The sequence below is a fragment of the Chaetomium globosum genome, genomic scaffold (genome assembly GCF_000143365.1).
Source record: "Chaetomium globosum CBS 148.51 scaffold_4 genomic scaffold, whole genome shotgun sequence".
Classification (NCBI taxonomy): domain Eukaryota; kingdom Fungi; phylum Ascomycota; class Sordariomycetes; order Sordariales; family Chaetomiaceae; genus Chaetomium; species Chaetomium globosum.
Window position 1 is genome coordinate 1992487 of NT_165979.1, and position 22808 is coordinate 2015294.

The following is a 22808-nucleotide window of genomic DNA, read 5'->3' on the forward strand; positions in this document are numbered from 1 at the left end:
AATACCATGGCTACTAGATCTTCGTCCACATGGTAATCTGTATTTATAGTTTGCTGACGACATCCAATATACGAACTTTATCAATCATAATCGTGACCATCCCGCTCGCAACACAGGCCATCCATCATCCTCCCATTACCATAACTACCTCCTGCTTAAGCCAAATTTACTCCGCATCCCACATCATACCCTTCATAAGCAACCCAGCCACACGCACCCCCCATCATAAAAGCTCAATCCCAAAACTCCCTCGTCGGCGTCCCCACCGGACTAGTCTTCAACTTCGGCCTACTCATAAACACCGCCTCATAATCCCCGCCCTGCCCGCCACTGAGCAGCTCCTCCGCCAGCAACAGCGTGGTATCGACCGCCTCCTCCTCGTCCACCGCCGGGAAGTACCCCCCGCCGGCGGCGCTCCTCCCCGCAACGGGCGTCGACGGCAGGTTCGCCTTCCGCAGCGACCGCCGCCGCTCCAGCTGCGCCTTCTGGCGCGCCGCCTCATACCCGACCATGCTCCGCCTCGTGCGCGCCGTCAGGTCCTCGTACTGCCCCTCTTCGCCGGCGACCTCCGCTTCCTTTTCGTCTGCCGGCAGCGGCTCGGCCACGAGGGGGACGGGGATAGGCGTGGGGCTGGGTGCGGGTAGCCCGTTCTCTTCTTCGGTGTTCTCGAGTGAAGAGAGGTCTTCCTCCTCTTCCTCTTCGTCTTCGTCTTCATCGGCTGGGACTCGGAGGTTGGCATGGGAGGTGCGCTCGCGCCATGGTCAGGCGGGTGCGGTCGGCCAGGGAGAGCCGGTGACGCGGTTTTTTGACAGGTGACGGAGAGGCGGCGTCCATGGAGGCGAGGATATGGTCTGCAAGATCCTGTGTTGGGGATATTGGCCTCTCGGGAGAGGGCGGAGGTTCGGGAGAGGGGGCGGTCAACCGTGGAGGGGAGCGAGTGGGTGATGGCGGGCGCGGCCTCCGTCTTGGGGTTATGCTGAGTCTTCGTTCTGGTTTTTTTGTTGGGGAGTCCGTGATCTGCCGCCTTCTAACGGACGAGGAATTGGATTGCATTGTTGATGACCGCTGAAGGCGCGATGGAGTGACTGGCTCCTCATCAAGGAATGCATGTTCCTCATTGAAGGTCTTCGCCTTCCGTAAAACAGGTTCAAATGCAGGCTCCTCCGACACTTTGACCGGCTCTCGGCGAGAGGGCGATGGACGTGGGAGGACCTGCGTCTGCTCGTGGCCACTGATATCGGATATCACTTCAGACCCCGACTCATTATCCTCCATTCTATATGTTGGCCTCTCTACTCGCGGTCTCTCGAAGAATGAGGGAATGGCTGAAACTGCGGGGCTGATCCTGGATAAATCCAACCTAAGGCCCGTGACGAGCGCCTCGTAGTGGCTATCGAGTTGGTTGGGAATGGCGCGTGGTAGCTTCTTCGGGCTCATGCGGTCGAAATGCAGAGCCTCGTGAACCTTGAATCTGAGATCGATACCTCGTTGCTTGGTTTCCTGTCCTTGCTCGTCCGTTACCGGCTGAGACCCAGACTTGCCGAACATTTTCTGGCGAAATCCCTGCCACTTCTGCAGCCTCTCCTGCTGGCCCCGGACTCTGCTATCCAGCTGACTCAGAAGCCCGGCAGATGCCTCCTCGAGTTCCGCAAGCCGGCCGCATTGCACCCGCCTCCAAACCCTGTCGTACGGGGCATTGAGCAACCCATCGTTGTTCGATTTGCTGTCGCCGTAGAGAAGCGCATCCATCCAACGCTCGTCGCCGGTCCAGTTGTTCTGCACGGTGCTCCAAACTTTGCGCTTTTGGTCATCGGTGATGATTTTCCCCTCGCCGCTTCGCTTCGCAGCTTCGGCGGCCTCGCGCTTCTTTCTGATGGCCTTCTCTTTCGTTGTCAACAAATCTGAAAATTCCCTGAATCGTTCCCGCGACGCATTCTTCTCGGAGAGCATCCGGCGCAGTGACACTCTATGTGCCAACACCAGTGCTGTCAGCTCTGTCTGCTCGCCGGAATATCCTCGATTTTCCAAAGCGAGAATTTGGGCCAAGGCAGGGTAGCCCCCTCCATTCAACTGCTGCTCGGCCACCACCTTTCTTACGACAGCCGACGAGAATACCGCGAGCACCTCCTCCAACCTCTCTCCCTTGCACTCGTCGAGCATGGTTTTGCGCACGACCGCATCCCGACCCAGAATGCCATTCTTTTTTGCTTGTTCCAGCCCCCGAAGCAGTGCGGCACGGAGATTGAGTGATTGGACTTGATCGAGTGGCGGAAAGAAAGGTTGTAATTTGTTGCGGGCCTCTTCAGGGTCCCAAAGCCTAAAGAGGTGGTACAAGGCCCACTCCACGCATTGCACACGCTTTTTTTGCCCGCCTGCGGCATCTCTGGTGCTGAACGTGTGCGTGCTGATGTCGGGCCACTGAGGATGGAGATCGAAATCGAGGAGTCGGAGGTTGCCCAGGAAAAGGGCAAGGTGCGATGGAGCCGTTGGAGAGACGGTCGGGTGGGAAACGGTGGTCGTTGAGGTTGTCCCTGGCGCGTTCCCTCGAGAAGTGTTCTGCGCCGGTTTGTTAGAGGCAACGGTTGAAGACGCCCGAGTCGACCTCGCGCGGCTGAGCGCCGAGGTGCCGTTAAGGTTCGCCATCACGACATTGTCGACTAGGTTTGCTGTTGTTGGAACAGAATCGGCCAGCTGCAATTGACGGCTGTGCGTCGACTCCAGGCGGTCAGTCGGTCAGTCGCGACCTTTGGTGGCTGCACACGTGGACCTGCGGTCTGCGACACCTGCCTCCCTTGAGAACCAGTAATCCAGGTTCAGCCTTGCAGGTGTAAACAATGCAGCGCTGGGGTGCAGGTGGGGCGATCGGGTAACCCGCCGATTCAGGCCGTTGGTGTAAGGGTTAGGGTCAAGTGTTGAAGGTCCCACTCCCATTGTTTGTTCATTGACAAGAGTGCACAGCTAGAGCATACTTCACCCAAAACAGTGAGGACAATCAATCCTTTGTATTTTTTGACTAAAAGCATCTGTTCCTGACACTGTTCCAGAACCTTGACACTACTGCTCTAATCCAACGACAAAATAATTGGAAAACATACAGCTGGATGTATTAGTGGGTGGGTGGGTAGATGGTATTAATTGTGGTATTAAAGGAGAGGCCTGAATTTCTGAAGCAGGCAAGTCTACCTACCTACCTACTTACGTACCTATGTTAACTGTATCTGGGGTTATAGTTTGGCGCTTGCTTCTTGGCGGCTGTCCGAATCCCAAACCTTTCCGTGAATCTCAAAACGGTACGTTGAAAAGCAAGTTTCAAACTCAACGTTACCTACCTCTTTGTAAATGTACCTAGGCTAAAAGCTCTCTTGTTGAAGTGCAGGTCTACTTTTAGGAGTTAGTCCAACCTGCGCTTACTTGGATCTCTAAATCGTAAATAGCCTTTGCCTGAAATTGGTGAAATCCCAAAGATCCAACAGCTCTCCTACCCCCTGTGTTGGTCTTCCCTGCTCGATACTCAACCAAGCCGAACCAAGATTGACCAGGATATATACCAATTTACTGCTCACAGGGCTACAGCCTTCGAGGCGCCAGTTTGGTAGATTTATTGCAACCAAACAGCTAAAGGCCAAGAATCACCGTGTCCGCTGTAGGACACTGTAGAAACAACCACGACGTGGCCGTTTCCAGCTCTCATAAACTAGTAAAATTTGAATTAAAACATCAAGTTGGGAATTAAATGGCTCCAGGGATTCACACCTCTTTAATGGTCATTATGCTCCTTGCCCAGATTGGGGGGAAAGGCTATTGGCCATTGCGTGATGAACAGTGAGCAAGTATAGGTCATGTTCTGAACTTTGTTTGTCCTTCTATCTCAACTTTGTCCGGTCCATAACGCGGTCTCGCGCGGTGAATAAAAACAGCGACCCTTTATTCACACCGAAGCCCTCTCCCCGCATTTCGCGACCTATTTCTTGTATTTATTGGTGTGAACAACACCATCAAATCAACCATCCCACATCAACCATCCCACTGTTCGCCATCCATCAGTAGCCTTCGCCCAATCTACTGACTAGTTTGAAAAGCGCGTTTTTTCTTTTTACCTTTTCTTTTCCCGTATTCTCGCTCCAAGTATCTCTGGGGGCTCGCTCCTCCGTAGGGTTTCTCGAAAGTCGTCAAAAGGACAAGGATTCAAATGTCAGACCAGAATCCTATCCGGCCCGAGCAATGGGCCGTCGCTAACGATTACGGCAACTTGCCCGGCGGCGGCTCGCCCGGTGGCCGAGCCACCCTTCGCGATACGGCCGAGCGGCGAGCGAGCGGGAGCCGGTGGTTTGGGCCAAATGGTGTCTTCGGTCCGGCAAGAAGAACCTTGCCTTCGACGGGGGCCCAGGAAGCCGGTGTGGGTGGTAGGTGCCAGCCATTAGCAGCCAATATTATTCAAAGAAGAAAGCCTAACCGGTTCCATAATGCAGGCAATGAAATCACCCATCCAACCACCCATGATGTCCACCGGGGTAACGAGCCCGCTAGGGCTCCAACGCTCACAGGGCAAACCAACCCGGCCACCACCCCCCAGGCCATCAACTACCGGGCAGCAAGTTACCCGGCGGCAGGTTACCCAGTAGCAACAAGCTACCCGGACGTCAACTACCTGGCCACCGACTACTTGTACCGGACTGCAAGTTACCAGGCCAGAAGCTACCCAGCCGTCAGCAACCCAACAGCAAGTTACCCGACCGCCAGCTACCTAGCTACCATCCCAACCACCATCCCAGCTACCATCCCAGCTGCCATCCCCGGTACCAACCTGAACCCAGCAGCCACCACCACCACCCTGACCCCCTCCCGCATGCAACAAGTCACCACCGCCCAGCTCATCCACGCCCCTCGCGCCCCCCGGCGCGACCTGCACGAGGCGGGCGTATCGGGAAACTACCGCGGGGACATCAACAACCCGCGCAACCTGTCGGCCAACATCCCCGAGGACCACAGCTGCAGCTTCTGGCTGCGGGGGCTGCCCGCCGGCACCACGGTGCACTCGCTCCTGGCCGCCGTGCGCGGCGTCGGTCGCGTATATTGCACGGTCATTGCGCCGGCCAATCGGCCGCATGGCTGGCCGACGGCGGCGGCCAAGTTGGTGTTTTTTGAGAGGGAGGCGGCGCAGCGGTTTTGGGGGTTGTATGGGAGGGGAGTGGGGGGGGGTGCTAACGGTGGTGGTGCGGGTGGGGACGGGGGTACTACTACTACTACTACTACCACGCCGACGCCGACGCCGACGCCAGAGCCCCTTTTGGTGGGCGGGCAGCGTGTTGTTGTTGAGCGGAACCGTACGCGCGTGGCTGAGGCGACGCTGCCGCGTGGCTATACCCGTGTGGTACGCGTGACGGGCCTGCCGGGCGCGATTAATGTGGGCGCGTTGCTGGCGGAGTTTCAGGCCAAGTTTGTGTTTGAGATGGATGAGGTTGCTGTCGGGACGGAGGACCGCATTACGTTTGCTGGGGCGCTGAGGCTGGTGGTGGTGGAGTTTCGGTTTGGGAGCTTCCGCTGCCAGGCACAGACTGCTCATCGCTTGCTCCAGGGACGGGCAGGGTTGGAGGTCCAATACGGGCGCGATCCCTGCGATCGGTAAAGGAGAACTACATTGAAAAATCGTCGTTTTGCGGTGGACTAAGGGAGCCGAGTCGGGCTGGAGTGATGGACTTTCGGACTGGATGTCCACATTTTACCTTGAAGGATGTCGAGCATCAAGGATTGACGTTTACAAGATGTAACGAAGACGCAGGGTATCTTGAAATTAGAGGGACATGATCTGGGGGGATAAAGTATTGGGTCTTGGGGGTGCCACCGAAGATGACTACGTGCCTATGCCCGCGGTAACCGCTACCTACCTTGCTGGGTAGCTGCCTACTTACCATGGCAGTCGTGTTATTGGTGGACTGGGACGTAACCTTTACCAAGGGAGATAGCTTGGTGGTGCAGATGGATCTGCTCTTTTTGAAACACCATGGGATAGCGGGCTGCAACGTTGTCAGCATAGGTCGTACTCCAAGGGACTCTCGGTCATGCCATTTATGTATCTTATTGATTTACAATGACCTAAATTCATTTATCATATTAACATTTTTTGATAATGATAGAATACAATGTAGCCAGCAGTACATGTAAGGTAGGTAGGCTAGGTAGCAGCAACCTAGGTACCTATTTACCTACATGTACATATACCTAGGTAAGTATCTAGGTAAGTATCTAGGTACTGACAGGTTCTTCGACTTATTCGGCCTTTTCTTCAGTGCCTTGCTTTCCGGTCCGCCTTCCGGCCCTGTTTCTCATTTTGCAGGCAGCAGCCCGTCGGTGGTACGAGTGACATCATGGAATTGTATTGAACCACTAGGTCCCTGGTAGTTCTATCAACATGTTGTCAAATTCTGAGTCAGGAACCAACCAGCTGGGCACATTACACTTTCAGGAACTTCGCTGTCCGGCAATCATTGCTTCCGGTCGGCAAATCTGACACCATGACATTTCTCCTTCCCAGTTACAATCCTCCGCTTCAGGTTAAGCGTGATATCGGAGTCATGCGGATCGGACGAGATGGGATGGTGACGCACGCGATTCGGCGGGTTTCTACATGTTGTTAAAAAGGCCAGCAACTGACTCTCCCGGTCTCTCTGTGCTCTCTGCCAGTTTAACTCCCGTCATCGCGAAGACCTCGACGTAAACCAGAGGCCCAGAGCTACATCGTCTTCAAACCGCAATCAATCCAGGCACTCTAACTAGCACAACAGACCACAGTATTTTATTAACGCCCACACAACGTAAGGTAAGTTATTCCTCTTGCTGCCAACCCTTTCAAGAAGTTCGAGGAGTCGGCCCGGTTGACGCTCTCCTGTGCTCACGACCCATGACATGAGTTGAAGACCACTCACTCCTTGGAAAAAATACTAGGTAGCTACGTGCAAGTGCCTACTTACTCCCATCATCAATTATTGAAAGGTATCTTCCCAGCCTTTGTGCAACGCATCCTCCTCATCGGAACCTACTCGCACAAGTTGCTATACCTGAGAGGTCGAGACCACTATCGATTCTAAAAGCTGGATTCGTACGCAGATCTGCCCACCCTTACGCCTTGTATTACGGCATACCCTGGAGCACATAACGGCAAAGGCCAATCCAGATCATGGACCCTACGGATAAAACCTAAATCTTAATAACAGCACAAAGCAGCACTAGGTACCTTTGCTAACCACTAACTACCGTTAAATCAACATTATAATAGACATGGAGTCAGAGCTTTCGTACCATGTTGGAGACCTGGCGAGCACCGAGTCAAATGTTGACTCAACAGAAGGTAATATTGCCTCTTTATTTGTTACTTCTCACCTTTCAGAAGCCATAACCAATTCGAACTTCGCTTATTGGCGTAGGCTCAGCGGTACCGGCTCTCCCAGAACCTAGCCCGTCCTCTCTGAGCTCTGAACGCATCATCGCCGAGAGCGGCCCACCCAAGATGCCCATTTACCTCTGGGTTGGCATCAGCAGAAACCCCAACGTTGTGAGCAGATATGATATTCTTAACCAGATCGACGCAGAGCTGCTCCCCGAGAGTCCGGGCCAGAGCCATCCTTCCCTTTCCCGCTTCTTTGTGCTTTGCGGTCTTGGGGGGCTCGGCAAGACCCAGACCGCAGCCCCTCTATGCACTCGAGAGAACCGAGGATTTTGACGCCATCTTCTGGGTCCAAGCCAGTGACGTTGGAAACCTCTACAAGGGATTCTGTGGCATTGCTGAAGCCCTCGGCCTCATGGATGAGGGCGACAAAGAAGATATGGTCATCTGCCGCGACAAGGTACTGCAGTGGCTTTGTAACCCGCGCAAACAGCAGCAACCACCAACAGCGGCGAGCTCTGCCGATACCACTGCAGCTGGTTCTAAATTTGCGAAGTGGTTGATCATCTTCGACGGTGTCGACGATATCGACATCGTGAGCGAGTTCTGGCCGCTTACAGCCCACGGTTCCATCCTGGTGACATCCCGGGACCCCTGGCCAAGACTGATCTCGCCATGGAAGGGATTGATCTTCCATCTATGACTACTAGCGAATGCATTTTGCTCGTCAATAACCAGATGGGCGAAAGTATCAGAATTTATAGCGCTGACCCCCGCCCTCAGACTCTGTTTGAACACCTCGGCTACCTCCCTCTAGCTATCTCCCAGATTGCCGCGCAAGTCAGAAGGGATCATACGACCTTCGAGGAATATCTTAGGATATGCAACAGAAAGCACGAGAGCAGCGAACTCGACACAGGCCTGTTGCTTGGAAAACTCAACAAAGTCAAGGCTCTCCCGCCCAGAGAGCAATACCGCTTTACCGTCTCTACGGCCTGGAAGGTCGAGTCGTTCTCCCGCCAGACGCTTTGCCTCCTGTGTGTGATGGTGTTCATGGATCATGGCGCGGTGGCCGAAAGCATTCTACAGCAAACGGTGGACATGGACAACCTGGACTTAGAGGACGACGACCTGGACTTAGAGGACGACAACCCGGACCTAGAGGACGAGCTTAGGATTCTCTATCCCTGGTACAGCCGCGTGTACTTTCCCGCCCGAGCCGAACTCTTGAGGACCTCTCTCGTGAGTAGAAACACCGAAACCGCGGCGCTTGGATGTAACAAGCTAGTGCAGGAGGTCGTGCGGGCAAAGATGACGCCCAAGGAACGGTACATTTATTACCAGATCGCCGTCGATTTGCTCTGCGGAGCCTGGGAGTCTGCATCGGGCAGGCTCCACCGGAGCCACCGGAGCGAGAGCTTGTACAAAAAGAAAATCCAACACGACCAGGTTTTGCCTCATGTGTTGACCATCCTTGCCGCCTACGACTCGGTCGCGGGATACTCGAGCCTACCGTTTGAGACGGCACGGCGTCTGCTTACGTTGCTATCCGTGGCAAGCTGGTAGACTGAGATTCCAACCCCGCTCGGGACATCTGGCCGCTGATAAACGTTGGAAGCTACTGGGCGCGGGAAGGGCAATTTGAGTCGGCGTCGATAGTTTTTGCAAACGCCGTTTGTGACGAACCTACTTCAGGACCCTGTCCTGTTAGGGTTCAGCTTCGGTTGAAGGTAATCTCTCAAGGGTGCTTAGGTTCGGTGCAGCCAAAGGGTGCACAACAAAGACTTGTCTCAACAGTAGGCTTTCGAGCTTGTAGCGAACTGTAGTTGTGATTGCTAACTGGAGAACTCCCAGAGCTCTCCAGAACGGGTGACTATATACTATCTAGGCTTCCTAGGTACCGGCGTACCTTTTGCTGGGAACGTGAGGAACGGTGATCGTTCCTCTCGTTCCAGACTGGATCCTGGGAACGGTAGCCGTTCCCTTCGTTCCTCTGCTGATTGGTTTGAGACCCATTCTTAATGATTGGCTGGGAACGCTTCCCGCGCGTGCCCCCATCGGGGCGTGGTACGCGACCATAACCGTGACACCGTTCTCATCTACAACCATTACGGCGATGAGATGAAAGACTTTGTGATGGTTCCTTTCAAGTCAGCCGCCCGTCTGCTCGACTGAGAAAAGGATGGGAATTGACCGGCGAACCATGTTCGGATCCTGCTTGCGAATGGGATTCCGGGCTTTGGGGAATGGGCTGGGCGTCGGGCGATGGAGCGATGGAGAACCGCGAGATTGAAAGATGGTCCTAAGGTCGCATAGCCGGACAGCGATAGGTTATCAACGAAATCATACCGGTGCTTTATCCAGGGTATTGCCTGTAACGGGCCGTTCATTTGTATTCTTGTTTTTTCACTTTCAATTTTGGTAAGAAGTAGATTTGATACATGTACATGTAGCGTGAGCGAGCACCGAGCTATGAGGTCGGCAGATAAAGGATGGGGTCTTGCCGCTGAAAATGCATCATCTTCATCCATGTCATTAGAGATGTTTTGCGATGAGTGTAAATGGAACAATTTCAGTCGTGATCTTTCAGTCGTGATCTTTCAGTTGTGGTTGACCGGTAAAACCTCGGGTACCTGTGCCTTGGAAGATCTTGACTGTTGGCCCATGGCAGGTGGCATCGTTGGCCCTTGCCATTGGTGCAGATCCAAACAGACTGGCTTGACTGGTTGGTTTCACATCCCTGACGCGAGGGTGAGATCAACCGAGAACGCACATCCATTCGACCCGACGGCTTGGCACATCACAACCATGTCAAGTCGGCTCCAGTTAATTCGAGATTGGCCAGAACAATGATCCTCCGAATAGTGGGTTCGGTGCCCATTCTCACAATTCTGAGATTACAAAGGCCATGTCTGGCTTCAAAGCCCACGCTGATCCGGGATTTTTTGGAAGGTTGCGGCAGAATGTCTGGCTGTTTGTGGGGAACCCCGTCTTGGCTATTCTTGGTATTTATTTCGCATCTCACGTTGGCCAATCCCATGCCGGCCTGAGTTACCTTCAACGCTTGCAATTTTATTCGACTTTGGGGAAGGCACCGCGGTAAAAGAGCGAGAACTTCCCATGTGCCGCCCTGCATCGTCTGCTTTTCCCCGCTTTTCAACGACATAGTGCTCATCAAGAAGTTCATGCTCGCGGCCTGCTTGACTGAGGATCCTGTTTTCGTTTCAGGGTCGAACGAATCGGAGCGTAGTGAATTCTTTCGTAGCACAGGAGAACAGGAAATGTCTCGACCATTGGTTCTGGCGAGCCTGGGCGCCCCGATTTCAGGGGATGTCGCCCCATCTTGGCAGACGCAATGCCGATGCTGAAGCTGCCATTCCGAGACTCCCAAGACTTCTTGGAAAAGTCTTGGACAGTGGCTATGCTTGCAATAACCCCTTTTCGGGCCGGCCGGGTGGTCGCGTTTTAACTGTCGCGCGCCCCCGGCACCACGCACCAACAGGTTTCTTGCACTTTTCAAGACCACCAACGTCGCTTCCTCTTTCCAGTCAATCGCTCTTCCAGATTGTTTCTGTCCTTCACCCCTTCGGCCAAATCGCTCGTTTGATGGCCATTTGAAATTTTAAGCTTTAATTTTCATCTATCCCAGCCAACCCGTGATTCCTGGTTTTTCCGCATTCAAACCCCACAACGAAACATCCGATCACACGACACAAGCAAAATGAGGTCTGCAGCTCTGTTGTCCGCTGCGGCGGCCGCGGCCGCCGTGAACGCTGGCCCGACGGCGACCCTGAGGTCCAAGCCCCGCGCTACCGAACTCGAGCCCATTACCGTGACGGGCAATGCCTTCTTCAAGGGCAACGAGCGCTTCTACGTCCGTGGTATCGACTACCAGCCCGGCGGTGCCGCGGCGAACGTCGACCCCCTGGCCGACACCAAGGTCTGCATGCCCGATATCGAGAAGTTCAAGAAGCTCGGTATCAACGTCATCCGTGTCTACTCGACCGACAACTCGAAGGACCACGATGAGTGCATGAACGCCCTCGCGGATGCCGGCATCTACGTTGTGCTTGATGCCAACAACCCGCTCTACTCGATCCACCGCTACGAGCCCCACGGCTCGTACAACACCCCCTACCTGCAGAGTGTGTTCGCGACCATCGATGCCTTCGCCAAGTACAGCAACACCATGGCCTTCTTCTCCGGCAACGAGGTCGTCCACGACTTCAAGAACACGACTCTCGCGGCCAAGTACGTGAAGGCCACCGACCGTGACATGCGCCGCTACATCAAGGCCCGCGATTACCGCAAGATCCTCGTCGGATACTCGGCTGCCGATGTCACCGACAACCGCATGCAGACTGCCCAGTACTTTAACTGCGGCTCGGACGATGAGCGCAGTGACTTCTTCGCTTTCGTAAGTTCCACCACCAAGCATGGCCTTTAACAAAAAGACTCGGTACTGACTCGGACGCAGAACGATTACTCGTGGTGCACTAGCGACTTCGTCACCTCCGGCTGGGACAAGAAGGTTGAGGCCTTCCGTGACTACGGTCTCCCCCTCTTCCTGTCCGAGTACGGCTGCAACCAGAACGTGCGCAACTTCCGTGAGCTTGAGTCGCTCATGCACAGCAACATGACATCTGTCTACTCTGGCGGCCTCATGTACGAGTACACCATGGAGCCCAACAAGTTCGGCATCGTCGAGATCAAGGGCGGCCAGGAGAACAATGGCAAGGACCAGACCGGCGACCGCAAGGAGCTGCCCGAGTTCGCCGCTTTCGCTAGCGCCATGAAGAAGTACCCCGCCCCTACTGGCGATGCCGGCTACACCAAGACCAACAAGGCCTCCGAATGCCCCACCGAGGATGCCCACTGGGCCGTCGGCTCCTCTACTCTCCCTGACGTTCCCGAGGGTGCCCTCAAGGTTTGTCTCCCCTCCTCCCTTTCGCTCGCCGGCGCGGCCCGACCTCTTCTTGGATAACCCGCTAACGGACACAACAACAGTTCTTCGATGAGGGCGCTGGCAAGGGCCCTGGACTGAACGGTGCCGGCTCGCAGTGGGCTGTTGACCAGGCCTCGACCTCCGAGGGCGGCAAGAGCAGCAGCGGCAGCACCGATGGCGGCGACGATGCCGAGACCTCGGAGAACGCTGCCATGCGTGGCACCATCCCCAGCCTCGACACCGCGCCGTTCTTCGTGTCTGGCGCTGTCCTCTTCTTCACCCTTGTTGGTGCCATTGCCTTGTAAATTGAGGAGTGAATACTGGGGGGTTGGATACGGGGGTGGCTTGGACTATTTTTTACATTTAATATACCTACCGTCTAGGCCAATGGTTGCAGCGCTTATGTTTCTCGGGCATAGCACAATGGGAGTTTGAATTTTTGCATTCGTACTGAGACGGTTCTTGGTGTAAATATGTGTGTTTTTTTGGTTACTTATTATACACGGCGCCTCGCATTCTATTATTCGAGTATTGAGTTTTACTTCCCCCTTTATAGCCCCACCATTGTTCGGGTTAGTATTCCCGCTCTACGCTATCCAGTGTCTTCCCTGCCTCTGCGTACCTTCTCAGCTGCTGGAATTGTTACGCGGTTCGGTGAGAGTTGGCACAGCGTGGTCAAAACTTGGCAAGAGGTTGTGTCGTGGATCAGTTGGCAAATTGGGGGATTATATGTGGTTACACATGGGTGGTTTCAGATGGCAGACATGTCCCAGAGACCCGACAGCGGCGACAGGCCGGGCTCAAAGGTCATCCGGCAACGGGTTCGACATCATGTCCACCCCATGCAACTCGGACTTGTGGATGTGTAGCGCAGGCAATGTCTCGAACACGACGACGCATTGCTGGCAACGGAGGTCCGACTGGGGAGCAAAAATCAACCGTTAGCTCCCCAGGTACTCACGTGCAGGCAGTATCTCCACGGCACCTTTGAAAAGGGCCCAAAACAAAAATAAACAGAAGAAGAACCAAAAAGAAAAGCACCCCAACTCACCTCCCTCACAAACGGCCGCTCAAGCGGCAACTCACGCCCATTGGTAACCACCACAAAAAAACCTGCTCTCCGCCCCCGGCTCTTGCATCCCCGCAACCTCCAGCAAACCCCAACACCTCCCGCCGCAGCGCAGCAAACCCAAGCGGCGCCTGCTCCGGCAGCTCCACGCCAAGATCCACCTCCCGCTGCCCAAAAACCATCACGAACGCATAGGCAACATATCCATAGGCGGAGGGATCCTGACCACGCCGGTGCGGGACGAAGAGGCGGACCGAGCCCAGGGCCGCCGGGTTGGCGGCGGCGAGCCGGGTGCGGAGAAGGGCGGATTGCGGGTCGACGTTCTGCGTGGCCGCGGATAGCCCGCCGAGGCCCCGGAAGAAATGCGGGGGGTTGTGCTCTGTGGGCGGGACGTTGTGGGCGGTGAGGAAGCGGTCGAGGATGGTGATGGGGACTTTGAAGCCGCGGAGGAGTGTGGTGAGGCCCATTTTTTGGGGGGGTGAGGTGGGTTGGGTTGGGGTTTTGGGGTTTGGGTTGTGTTGGCGTTGGTGGTGTTGGTGATGGTTGGAGGAGGGATGGGTTGAGTCTCGCTTGGCTTACCCCTATTGGCTATTGGCGGGTAAGCTGAAGTTGCACGGGTGAGAGTGCTGTATTTTCTACCGATGCATAGCATGCCTCTTGGCTGCATGTCATCAATCGAATCTCGCTCTTTGGAAACGCGGAATCGTGCTTGGAGCCAAGTCCGGCTCGGTCCCGTCCCGTGTGACCCTACATCGTGAATGGACAAAGCCGGACAAACTTCTTGCCCTGCCACCCAGGACGCGCGGTTCTGGCTACCGGATTGGCCCCATCGACAACATACTCTGGTTGTGGCGTGCAGCACAACATAAGGATCGCTCGTCCGGTGCCTCCAACCTACTTATATACTGTGTAAGCAAATGAGGCCGCCGAGATGTGAGACGTCTAGGGCGTCTTTGTCTCGGTGCTCTCATTTGGAGTATTGGCTCCAAACGCAGTGTACCGCCTCCCGAGGCTGTATCATAAATTCCCCCAGAGCCCACCTTCATCGTGCCACGACCTCTCTGTATCTCCATGCTCTGTTCTACCCGGGGCCAGCAACACAAACCAACTCCACCGTGAAGTCGAGTACCCAACACCAACATGATTCAACGTCACACATACCACCGGGCAGCAACCCTGCTAGCCTTCTCGTGGCTGAGTACGTCAACTCACATTTCCCGCCCCCTTACCCCAAGCACCAAGTGTAACCACGGACATACCCTGCCCAGCACCACTAACCAACCCCAGTCCTCACGGTATCCGCCCGTGTCGGCGGCGGCAGCTCCGACACCACGACCAACACGGACGCCGCCAGCTACAACCCCAGCTACAACCCCAGCTACAGCCCATACAACCCCTACAACCCCAACAGCGGCAACCCCGGCGCCGGTGCGGGTGGATTCAACCCCGGCTTCGACATCACCCAAATGATGGACTACCGGCGCATCCACGGCATCCTAGCCGCCACCGCCATGGTGGTGCTGTTCCCCGTGGGCTCGATCATTGTGCGGGTCGTGCCGGGCCGGTTCGCCGTGTGGGTGCACGCGGGCTTTCAGATGCTCGCGTGGGCGGTGTATGTGGCGGCGGTGGGGATGGGGATTTATTTGGTTAGTTTGGTGGGGGATCGGTTGCCTGGGGGTGGGTTTGTAAGTTTTGATTTTCTTTTCTTTTTTTGTGCTTTTGGGGTTGAGTTTGTTGGTTTGTTGGGTGGGTTGTGGAGTGATGGTCACTTTGGTGCTGGTGGTGAGTGTGCTGACTGATTTGGTGATGTTAGTTCGAGAACCCGGACACGAGGTATCACCCCATTATTGGCCTGGTCTTGCTGGTGCTGTTGATTGTCCAGCCGGTTGTTGGCTTCATCCACCATAGGGTGTTCAAGAAGGTGCAGAAGCGGCAGGTGTGGTCGTACGTGCATTTGACTCTTGGGCGTGTTGGCATCAGCCTGGGCATCATCAACGGCGGCTTGGGGCTGTATCTTTCGGGCGCCTCGGCCTACCACAAGAGGGTGTACGGCATCGTGGCCGGTGTCATGTGGGCCTTGTGGATGGGCGTCGCCGTTTGGAGTGAGGTGAGAAGACTGAGGAAGAATCGGAAGGGAACGGAGACGGTCGTGTCTAAGGGTCCTCCCGCTGAAAGTGCAAGGGTGAGCCAAGAGTAAAAGCATGTTGGGCCTCGTTGATCTCGGGCTACCTCGTGTTTCGGTGAATCTTGAGCTCCTAGCAATGAATACGTACCTGTTCACTTTTTGACCTTCGACCGAGATTGGAGTACAGAAGGGCGGGGCAACGAAGCAAAAGTTGTGGGTATGCTCCTATAGGCCTGCGTGCAACAATGTGCTCGCGCAATCGATAATCTAGGATTCTCCTTTCTCCCCCTGGACCCCGAGTCAGATCCGGGCCCAACCGGCCCACTCTACCGAGACAACGTCATATTGCGCAGGCCCTCATTATCCCAACTCGACGTTGTCTCTTGCAGACGTAGGTGGGAGAGTAACTCATGGTTTCTCCTCTGTTGTGTCCTCCGAGGATGAAATGTAGGTTCCGGGCAAGGATCCAATCACTCCATAATCCCGCCAACCCGGTTTTGTGTCCTGTCCTGAAGGTTGTCGAATGCAGATCATGCCTAGTAATTATCCCGTATTAGTCAACCATGCGGCTCTGAATGTCGAGACTGAAGTCTCCATACACTACGAGGTATTCTGGTGTGGAAACGGAGAAACGTCGGATTGGTGGGGAATTGTGGTGGTTCTTGGGCACCGAAGACGCCAGAGAGGTTTCCTGGTCCCCAACTGCCCGAACCGATGTGGACCAACGCCGGAGATAACTGCGGCCATGGTCTCGGGACATCGGTAGTATAACCTGCATAGGAAGAATGTGGGGAAGACCATGAAACAAACTACGTGGCCTTGGCGTGTCACATCGTTGGAATACCACCATCGCAGATGAGAGGCCCGCTAGGGTGATCATCTTAACCGTACAGGGGGCGTTCGGCAGTCTTCGTAGCGTTCCTTGACCGTTTACCACCTGACCCTCCAGGGGGGAGGCGGAGGGAGGCTGCCGAATGTGACTGAATTTGGAGATTCTCCGTCGGAGGAAAGCCAAATGATGCAGTTTCGCGTGGAATTGCATTCGTCCCGACGCCGAGGGTGTGGAAAGCGTGACGACATCATAGCGAGACTCTGTTCATAAAACCTGGGACGTCCGGCTTCATCGTGAACACTGAAGACTTCCAGGTTGCTTCGTATCCAGTGACCCAACTCGCCAGACCTCACCACTTCCGGCACCACCCCCATTCAGCCAGCTTTCCTCGGCCGAGATCTCCCTTTGATTATCTCAACACCCACTCCCTCAACATGAAGCTTCTCGCAGCCGCCTCGCTTTTGGCGTTGGCCACGGCCTCGCCGACTCCTACTCAGCCCCAGGCTGGAACGCCCCGGATGGCAAAGAGGGCGGACGTCTCAGAGGCGGCCAACCTGGGATATGCGACGCTCAACGGAGGGTAAGTTTGTCGGTTGTATGGGACACACAGACACCTTGCTCTAATGCGTTCTTGTCGGATAGAACAAAGGGAGGTGCGGGTGGTACCGTGACAACGGTGTCAACCTTGCCTCAGTTCACCGAGGCTGTGAACGAGAAGAACAGCGAACCAGTTGTGGTATTTGTCAAGGGCGTAATCAGTGGTGCCGCAAAGGTGCGGGTTGGCAGCAACAAGAGCATCATTGGTTTGCCTGGATCAGGTAAGCAGCAAGCTTGGCTATTATCCCCCGGGATCAGAACTTGGTGATAGACGTGAACTTACGACCGTTTAGGCTTCAAGGGTGTTGGCCTCCACTTCAGGAAGCAGAGCAACCTTATCGTGCGCAACATTGTCTCTTCGTTCGTTGAGGCTGACCAGGGTGATGCACTCAAAATCGAGGTATATACTCGAGTTCGTCCTTAGCTGGTTCCAGGTACCTAATGTTGTGACTGTGTTAGGAAAGCACCAACGTCTGGGTCGACCACTGCGAGTTCTATTCCGCCCTTGTTGCCGACAAGGACTTTTATGACGGGTTGGTGGACTCGTCGCATGGTTCCGACTTCATCACCATTTCCCAGTGAGTTTGCCAATGTTATCCCCTTACCATAGGCCCCGGGACTGATTTCTTCCAGCACTTATTTCCACGACCATTGGAAGGCTTCCCTCGCCGGGCACAGCGACAGCAACGGTGGCGAGGATACGGGGAAGCTCCACGTCACGTACGCCAACAACCACTGGAAGAATATCAACTCGCGCGGACCGCTGCTCCGGTTCGGCACGGGCCACATCTACAACTCGTACTTTGAAAAGTAAGTCACCGGCGTTGGTATGATATCGAAACGCGACAGGCAAGCTGACACATTGTTCACTTAGCATGAGCACGGCCATCAACACCCGCATGGGCGCCCAGGTGCTGGTTCAGAGCAACGTCTTCAGCAACGTGACTGCTCCCGTTACCAGCCGTGATTCGAAGGAGGTTGGGTAAGTTGGCAGCTCATTCCTCGCGTGGCTGCTCAAGAAATAGATGACTGACGCGGCCTCAGATATGCGACGGTTATCGACACTGACCTCGGTGGTGGCCTGAACGATGCGCCCAAGGGTAACATGGCCACGGACGCGGTCGGATACCAGTACTCGCTTCTTGGCTCGGGAGCGGTCGCCGGGAAGGTCCCAGGCGAGGCTGGTGCTATTCTGACTTTTTGAATCGGGACCTAAAGTGATCGGGTAGAGGTCGATGTGTGGAAAGGTGAAAGAAGGTTGAGTTTCCACTGGAGAAGAGTTGTGAAATTTTGAACTGGCCACCATGTAACTTCCATTATTAAGGGAAGGAACAAGCCGTAGCCACTCGGGCGATGGAACCAACAAACCAAACCTCAGTGCCAATCCCCTCTCCCTTTCGAATCCACTTGACTCTCGGTTCCAACCCTTGGCTTTGCTCATGTTTCACAGCGTCGTCCCACTTTGTGTTTCACACCATTCGCTTCAGCCTCTCAAATTACACGCGCCAACTTGTATTGTCAATCTGAACCTCTGCTCTGCACGTACACGTATCCCGTACCCGTATGATCCCCGATACACTACACACCCGAAGAAAAAAAAAAAAAACATCTCCATCCTACTCTCCCCATCTTCAAGCCCTCAAGCTCATCTTGGTGACCAATCCCTTCTGTCTCGTAAACCACCTGCACAACACCTCCCACTCCCTATTCGGATCCTCCAACTCAATCTCATACCGATTTACCAGCGTCGCCACCACCTTATACACCTCCACCAGCGCCAGATTCCTCCCCGAGCAGACCCGCGAGCCACCGCCAAACGTCAAATCCGCCGCGTTCATCCTCTGCAACCGGGCCTTAAACCCCTCCTCGGACTCCCCCTTCCGCCCTCAACCACCGCTCCGGCCGAAACTCATCCGCATCCTGCCCCCACACCCCCTTATTCCTCCCCACCACGTACGCGTTCATCCCCACCCCGGCCCCCTTCGGCACGTAGCCGCCCCCACCGGGCAGGGTCAGCCCCCCCGCCGGCACCCACCGCTCCAGCGGCATGCCGACGGCCGGGTGCAGGCGCATGGCCTCGCGCACCACCGCCTCGAGGTACGGCAGCTGGCGCGCGGCGGCGTACGGCGCCGGTTTGTCCGTGGCGAAGCCCGCGGCGCGCACCTCGGCGGCTAGGCGGCGGAAGGTGGCCGGGTGGCGCAGGCAGAAGTAGAAGATGGCGCGGATGGTGATGGCCGTGGTGTCGGCGCCGGCGAGCAGGTTGACCAGGAGGTAGCCCATGATGATGCCGTCGTCGACGAGGTCGGGGTGGGTGGACTTGGACTCGAGGAAGTGCTGCAGGTAGTCGGGGGTGGCGGGGTTGAAGTTGGGGTCTTTGCCCTGCATGCGCGTGATGAGCGAGTTGAGCGAGATGCGCGTGATGTTGTCGAGGTTGGGCGGGCCGATCCGCTTGATGGGGTTCTTGTCCAGGAGGTAGTCCGCCCAGGGGATCTGGCCCACCATGCTGAAGTAGTCGGCCGCTTTGTCGGCGATGGTGATGGTCTGGTCGAAGTCGTGCCCGGCGTCCATGTAGCCGAAGCGGCGGGAGAAGGTGGCTGAGCTGATCAGGTCCCAGGCGTCTGTTCACCGGTGTTAGGGGGTCAAAGGTGGTGGGGTAGGGAGGGGTGGTGAAAAAGGGGGTATAGTGACGGGGAGAACATACAGAAGGCGATCCATTCGCCGAGGTCACACGGCTTCTTGGTCTTGACGAAGCGGGTGTCAATGTGCTTCAGCAGGTCGGTGATGACCGAGTCCATGTGGCTCTCGAGGGCGAGCACATGGGCAAGGGAGAAATACTTGGCCACAGGGCGTTTCATGCGGGCGTGCTCGGCGGGGTCAGTCGTGCTGAAGATGTGGAAGGTCTGCTTGCCGTTGACCATGGCCGAGTTGTTCTCGTAGTACTGGGTCTGTTACGTCAAGGCTGGTTAGCTACGGCCCCGGTCTGGTAAAGTTGGCGTTCCTACCTTGAGCCATTTGCCATCTGTGCTGTAGATGGTCTTGATGAGCTCCGGATAGTCGAGGTCGAGCAAGTTGGGCCCGATACGGACAACCGGGCCATATTTGTCGTGAAGCTTCTTGATCCTCTCCTGATAGTTGCCGGAATACACCTGGGCGAGGCGCCAGAAATTGGTATAGCCTAATTCGGTGGTCGGGTGAGCATGTTGATGGCATGGGCAAAGGAATGGGAATTTTTACCTGCAAGGAATGGCCCAGGATATTTCCGGAGAGGCGACGACACCCAGGAGATCGTATACCACGCGACAAGCGTGAGAGGAAGGACAAGGGCTGCGGAGAGCCACGACACGTTGGGGGCGGCTTGCAACGGCAACCCTTGCCGCAGAAAGAGTGACTCCTCAATAGAGGACGGCATGTTCACAACACAAAGGTGACAGTCAGGTGGCGGGCACGGAAGCAAGCCAGACAGAGAGCCCCTGGGCGCCACCAGAAGCCCTTCACCGGGGGAGAGCCGGCGGGTTTAATGCCTTCACAACTCCTCGACCGAGAGCACACCCCCGAATACCAAGGTGTCCATCCTCCCTTCGCGGCTGGGTCCGAACAGGGATGCGCTAATGCAGCCGTTGCAGTTTGGGGACGGGATCGTTCCAACATGTCCACCTAACTAACCTATTTCGCCACCAGGGAGGCGTCCAGACCCTCACCGTCCTCCTTGCGCTGATGCTATTGAAGTTCATGCTGATGAGAATCGGCAGGAGCAATATCAGCTTCTCACAAGGAAGGGGAACAAGAGACAGTGGATGATATTTACCGTGTCCACGCCCGTCGCCCTGTGATAATTTCCTTTGTGGCGAGGGCGAACAGGGCTCGTTGACGCCACTTCCCGAGCTGGCCGGGTCCAGAACCCGAGGGAACGGGAAAAGCAACGCGGCGGCTAGTACGGCAGCAAAGCATGTGAGGTGAAGAGATTGCGGTCTAGCCCACCCCGCCCTTACCCCCGAGTCGCTCCGCTGGTGTCTCGGGGACGTGTCCTTCTCCCCCCGCCGGGGAACACGGCCACGATATGACAAGCAACAATTGTCGCCCGAGCTAGCGGCGCTATTGCCGTGTTCATCGACCGTAGCATCGTCAGGCGAGAGAATCATTGGGCTATCCAGCACAGCGTCGGCTTATACCCCGCAGATCACTTCCTTCTGTTCTCGAACGGGACAACCACGCATGAACCCATGCGTCGGAGCAACGGTGGGAGGATTTTCAGGGTCCAAATTTCCAGCGAGGTTGCGGCTGGACTCCGCACACAACTCACCATGTCTCACATGATCACAGGAGGCTGAGAGGGGGCGGTTTCGTGGAAATGAGAAATGGACGGAAGGAGGCATTGCAGCCGGGGGTGGGGCAAAGCCGTTGCCGGGAAAGAAATCCAAGTCACGGATCCGGCGATGGTTGGGCCCTTGTCCGGCAACAACGATCTCGGCATGCAAGAGGATTGATGGGGACTCTCTGGCGTTGGGTGGCCCGACGAGCCTGGGAACGGCTCCAACCATGGAACTTCCCAAGAAACCAAGAAACCCAGAAACCAAGAAACACCAAGCTGCCAAGAAACTAACGATTCCTGACGGGCCGGGGCGTCAACCCCTGGTTCCGCGAGAGCTCCCCGTCTGTTGCATGACACGGTTTTGTCGCATGGCGCTAATGGTATGTACATACAATTGCAAGGGATGGGATTTATGCTGCCACGGGCAGGTGGGTCAACGCTGTTTTCATTATCAAAAACTTCTGGGAGAGATGATAGAAACCTGGCCCAGCGTGAAATCCCTCCCCAGAATCCTTGAATGCCCAGTTACGTGATTGCGACGTTTGGCCGGCGGCACGTGGGGGGATCGGATGGACTCGGTGGAGATTTATCACTGATACGGTGCTGAGATTGGACTCATTGGAGTGCGTTGCCCCTGGCCCTGGAGAATGCAACACGTCAGTGACAATCGAAAGCGCGCACGGGGTTGTCGCTGGCGTCCATACCTCCCACGACAACTGCGAGTTGAGGAAATGCAGCATGGCGTACGTATCATCCTCCTCTTCACCGAGTGCCACCGACGGTCCCTTTCGCAAGTAGAAAGGGAACTCGAAATATTCCGGGTAGAAGCCGGCGTATTCCCAGTCCACGATGGCTGCGATCTTGAGGGTAGTCGGGTTGACGATGATGTTGTGCTGCGAGCAGTCGTTGTGGCAAAACACATACTCGGCATGGTCAGATGGGCGGAGTTGGCTCCAGTCATCCCTCTCGGTCTCGCACAGTACCCGGTAGGGGGGGATCACGATTCCAGATGGCCCTCCCATGCGGTTCGACTTGAGCGTCTTGAGCCGGGCCAGGTGGTTTTTCAGCTCGACGATGACCACGTCCTTCTGGTGCTCTGGTAGGTCGGCCATACTCACGCCTTCGATGTACTCGGTGATGAGGTAATACGCGTCGTCGTCTTCGAAGTCGCAAAATAGGAGGGGGACAGGGATCTCGGTGTGCCGGTTTATGAAACGTAGCGTGTCGGCCTCATTCTTGAGCGATTCTTTCCGTAACCGGGGGATGTGGATCCCTTGGGGGCCATGCAGAAACTCGCGGGGACGGAGACAACGCTTGATGAAGGCGTTGCCGCGACGATAGTATTTTCTGTCGGTGCTGGTAGCGAAACATCCCTCCTCCGGAACTCAAGCTGAGTTGCGGTACCAGTGGTGGTTGTGGCTTCGGGGCAGCCATGCTGCCTGGCGTTCGCGGGGAATTAACAGCGGTTGGAAATGTCATATGATATCGAACGAGCGCTGAGGACGTTCCTGGCGCGTGCCAACTGATGGAGCGACGGTTATTTCCATGGC

General features: G+C 55.7%; 9 protein-coding genes across 9 annotated transcripts in view; 5 read left to right on the top strand and 4 right to left on the bottom strand.

Moving 5' to 3' along the window:
• CHGG_04355 (uncharacterized protein) overlaps positions 1–2643 on the bottom strand; it is a gene marked incomplete at both ends in the record, with an annotated part of 6545 nt that extends 3902 nt beyond the window's left edge. Inside the window, 2 exons of the mRNA XM_001223568.1 lie at positions 293–749; positions 1033–2643. Coding sequence (XP_001223569.1) covers positions 293–749; positions 1033–2643 — 2068 coding nt within the window. The remainder of the gene's footprint in view (positions 1–292; positions 750–1032) is intronic.
• A 1546-nt stretch (positions 2644–4189) lies between these two features.
• On the top strand, positions 4190–5626 carry CHGG_04356 (uncharacterized protein; the record flags this gene model as incomplete). The annotated part of the gene is made up of 2 exons (XM_001223569.1): positions 4190–4403; positions 4470–5626. 2 exons carry the CDS (start codon positions 4190–4192, stop codon positions 5624–5626), a joined length of 1371 nt encoding a protein of 456 aa, XP_001223570.1.
• Positions 5627–7275: 1649 nt separating this feature from the next.
• CHGG_04357 (uncharacterized protein) lies at positions 7276–8947 on the top strand (the record flags this gene model as incomplete). Its single annotated transcript, XM_001223570.1, has 4 exons — positions 7276–7345; positions 7422–7549; positions 7683–8018; positions 8120–8947. 4 exons carry the CDS (start codon positions 7276–7278, stop codon positions 8945–8947), a joined length of 1362 nt encoding a protein of 453 aa, XP_001223571.1.
• A 2155-nt stretch (positions 8948–11102) lies between these two features.
• On the top strand, positions 11103–12631 carry CHGG_04358 (uncharacterized protein; the record flags this gene model as incomplete). Its single annotated transcript, XM_001223571.1, has 3 exons — positions 11103–11798; positions 11859–12308; positions 12389–12631. The coding sequence occupies 3 exons, from the start codon at positions 11103–11105 to the stop codon at positions 12629–12631; spliced, it is 1389 nt and encodes a 462-aa protein (XP_001223572.1).
• A 495-nt stretch (positions 12632–13126) lies between these two features.
• Positions 13127–13862, bottom strand: CHGG_04359 (uncharacterized protein; the record flags this gene model as incomplete). Its single annotated transcript, XM_001223572.1, has 2 exons — positions 13127–13246; positions 13413–13862. The coding sequence occupies 2 exons, from the start codon at positions 13860–13862 to the stop codon at positions 13127–13129; spliced, it is 570 nt and encodes a 189-aa protein (XP_001223573.1).
• A 673-nt stretch (positions 13863–14535) lies between these two features.
• Positions 14536–15592, top strand: CHGG_04360 (uncharacterized protein; the record flags this gene model as incomplete). Its single annotated transcript, XM_001223573.1, has 3 exons — positions 14536–14593; positions 14683–15041; positions 15209–15592. The coding sequence occupies 3 exons, from the start codon at positions 14536–14538 to the stop codon at positions 15590–15592; spliced, it is 801 nt and encodes a 266-aa protein (XP_001223574.1).
• A 1194-nt stretch (positions 15593–16786) lies between these two features.
• Positions 16787–18153, top strand: CHGG_04361 (uncharacterized protein; the record flags this gene model as incomplete). The annotated part of the gene is made up of 7 exons (XM_001223574.1): positions 16787–16932; positions 16995–17170; positions 17243–17349; positions 17409–17527; positions 17583–17759; positions 17824–17931; positions 17994–18153. The coding sequence occupies 7 exons, from the start codon at positions 16787–16789 to the stop codon at positions 18151–18153; spliced, it is 993 nt and encodes a 330-aa protein (XP_001223575.1).
• A 650-nt stretch (positions 18154–18803) lies between these two features.
• Positions 18804–20358, bottom strand: CHGG_04362 (uncharacterized protein; the record flags this gene model as incomplete). Its single annotated transcript, XM_001223575.1, has 4 exons — positions 18804–19567; positions 19651–19894; positions 19952–20124; positions 20184–20358. The coding sequence occupies 4 exons, from the start codon at positions 20356–20358 to the stop codon at positions 18804–18806; spliced, it is 1356 nt and encodes a 451-aa protein (XP_001223576.1).
• Positions 20359–21668: 1310 nt separating this feature from the next.
• CHGG_04363 (uncharacterized protein) lies at positions 21669–22692 on the bottom strand (the record flags this gene model as incomplete). The annotated part of the gene is made up of 2 exons (XM_001223576.1): positions 21669–22371; positions 22628–22692. The coding sequence occupies 2 exons, from the start codon at positions 22690–22692 to the stop codon at positions 21669–21671; spliced, it is 768 nt and encodes a 255-aa protein (XP_001223577.1).
• Between the last annotated feature and the right edge of the window lie 116 nt (positions 22693–22808).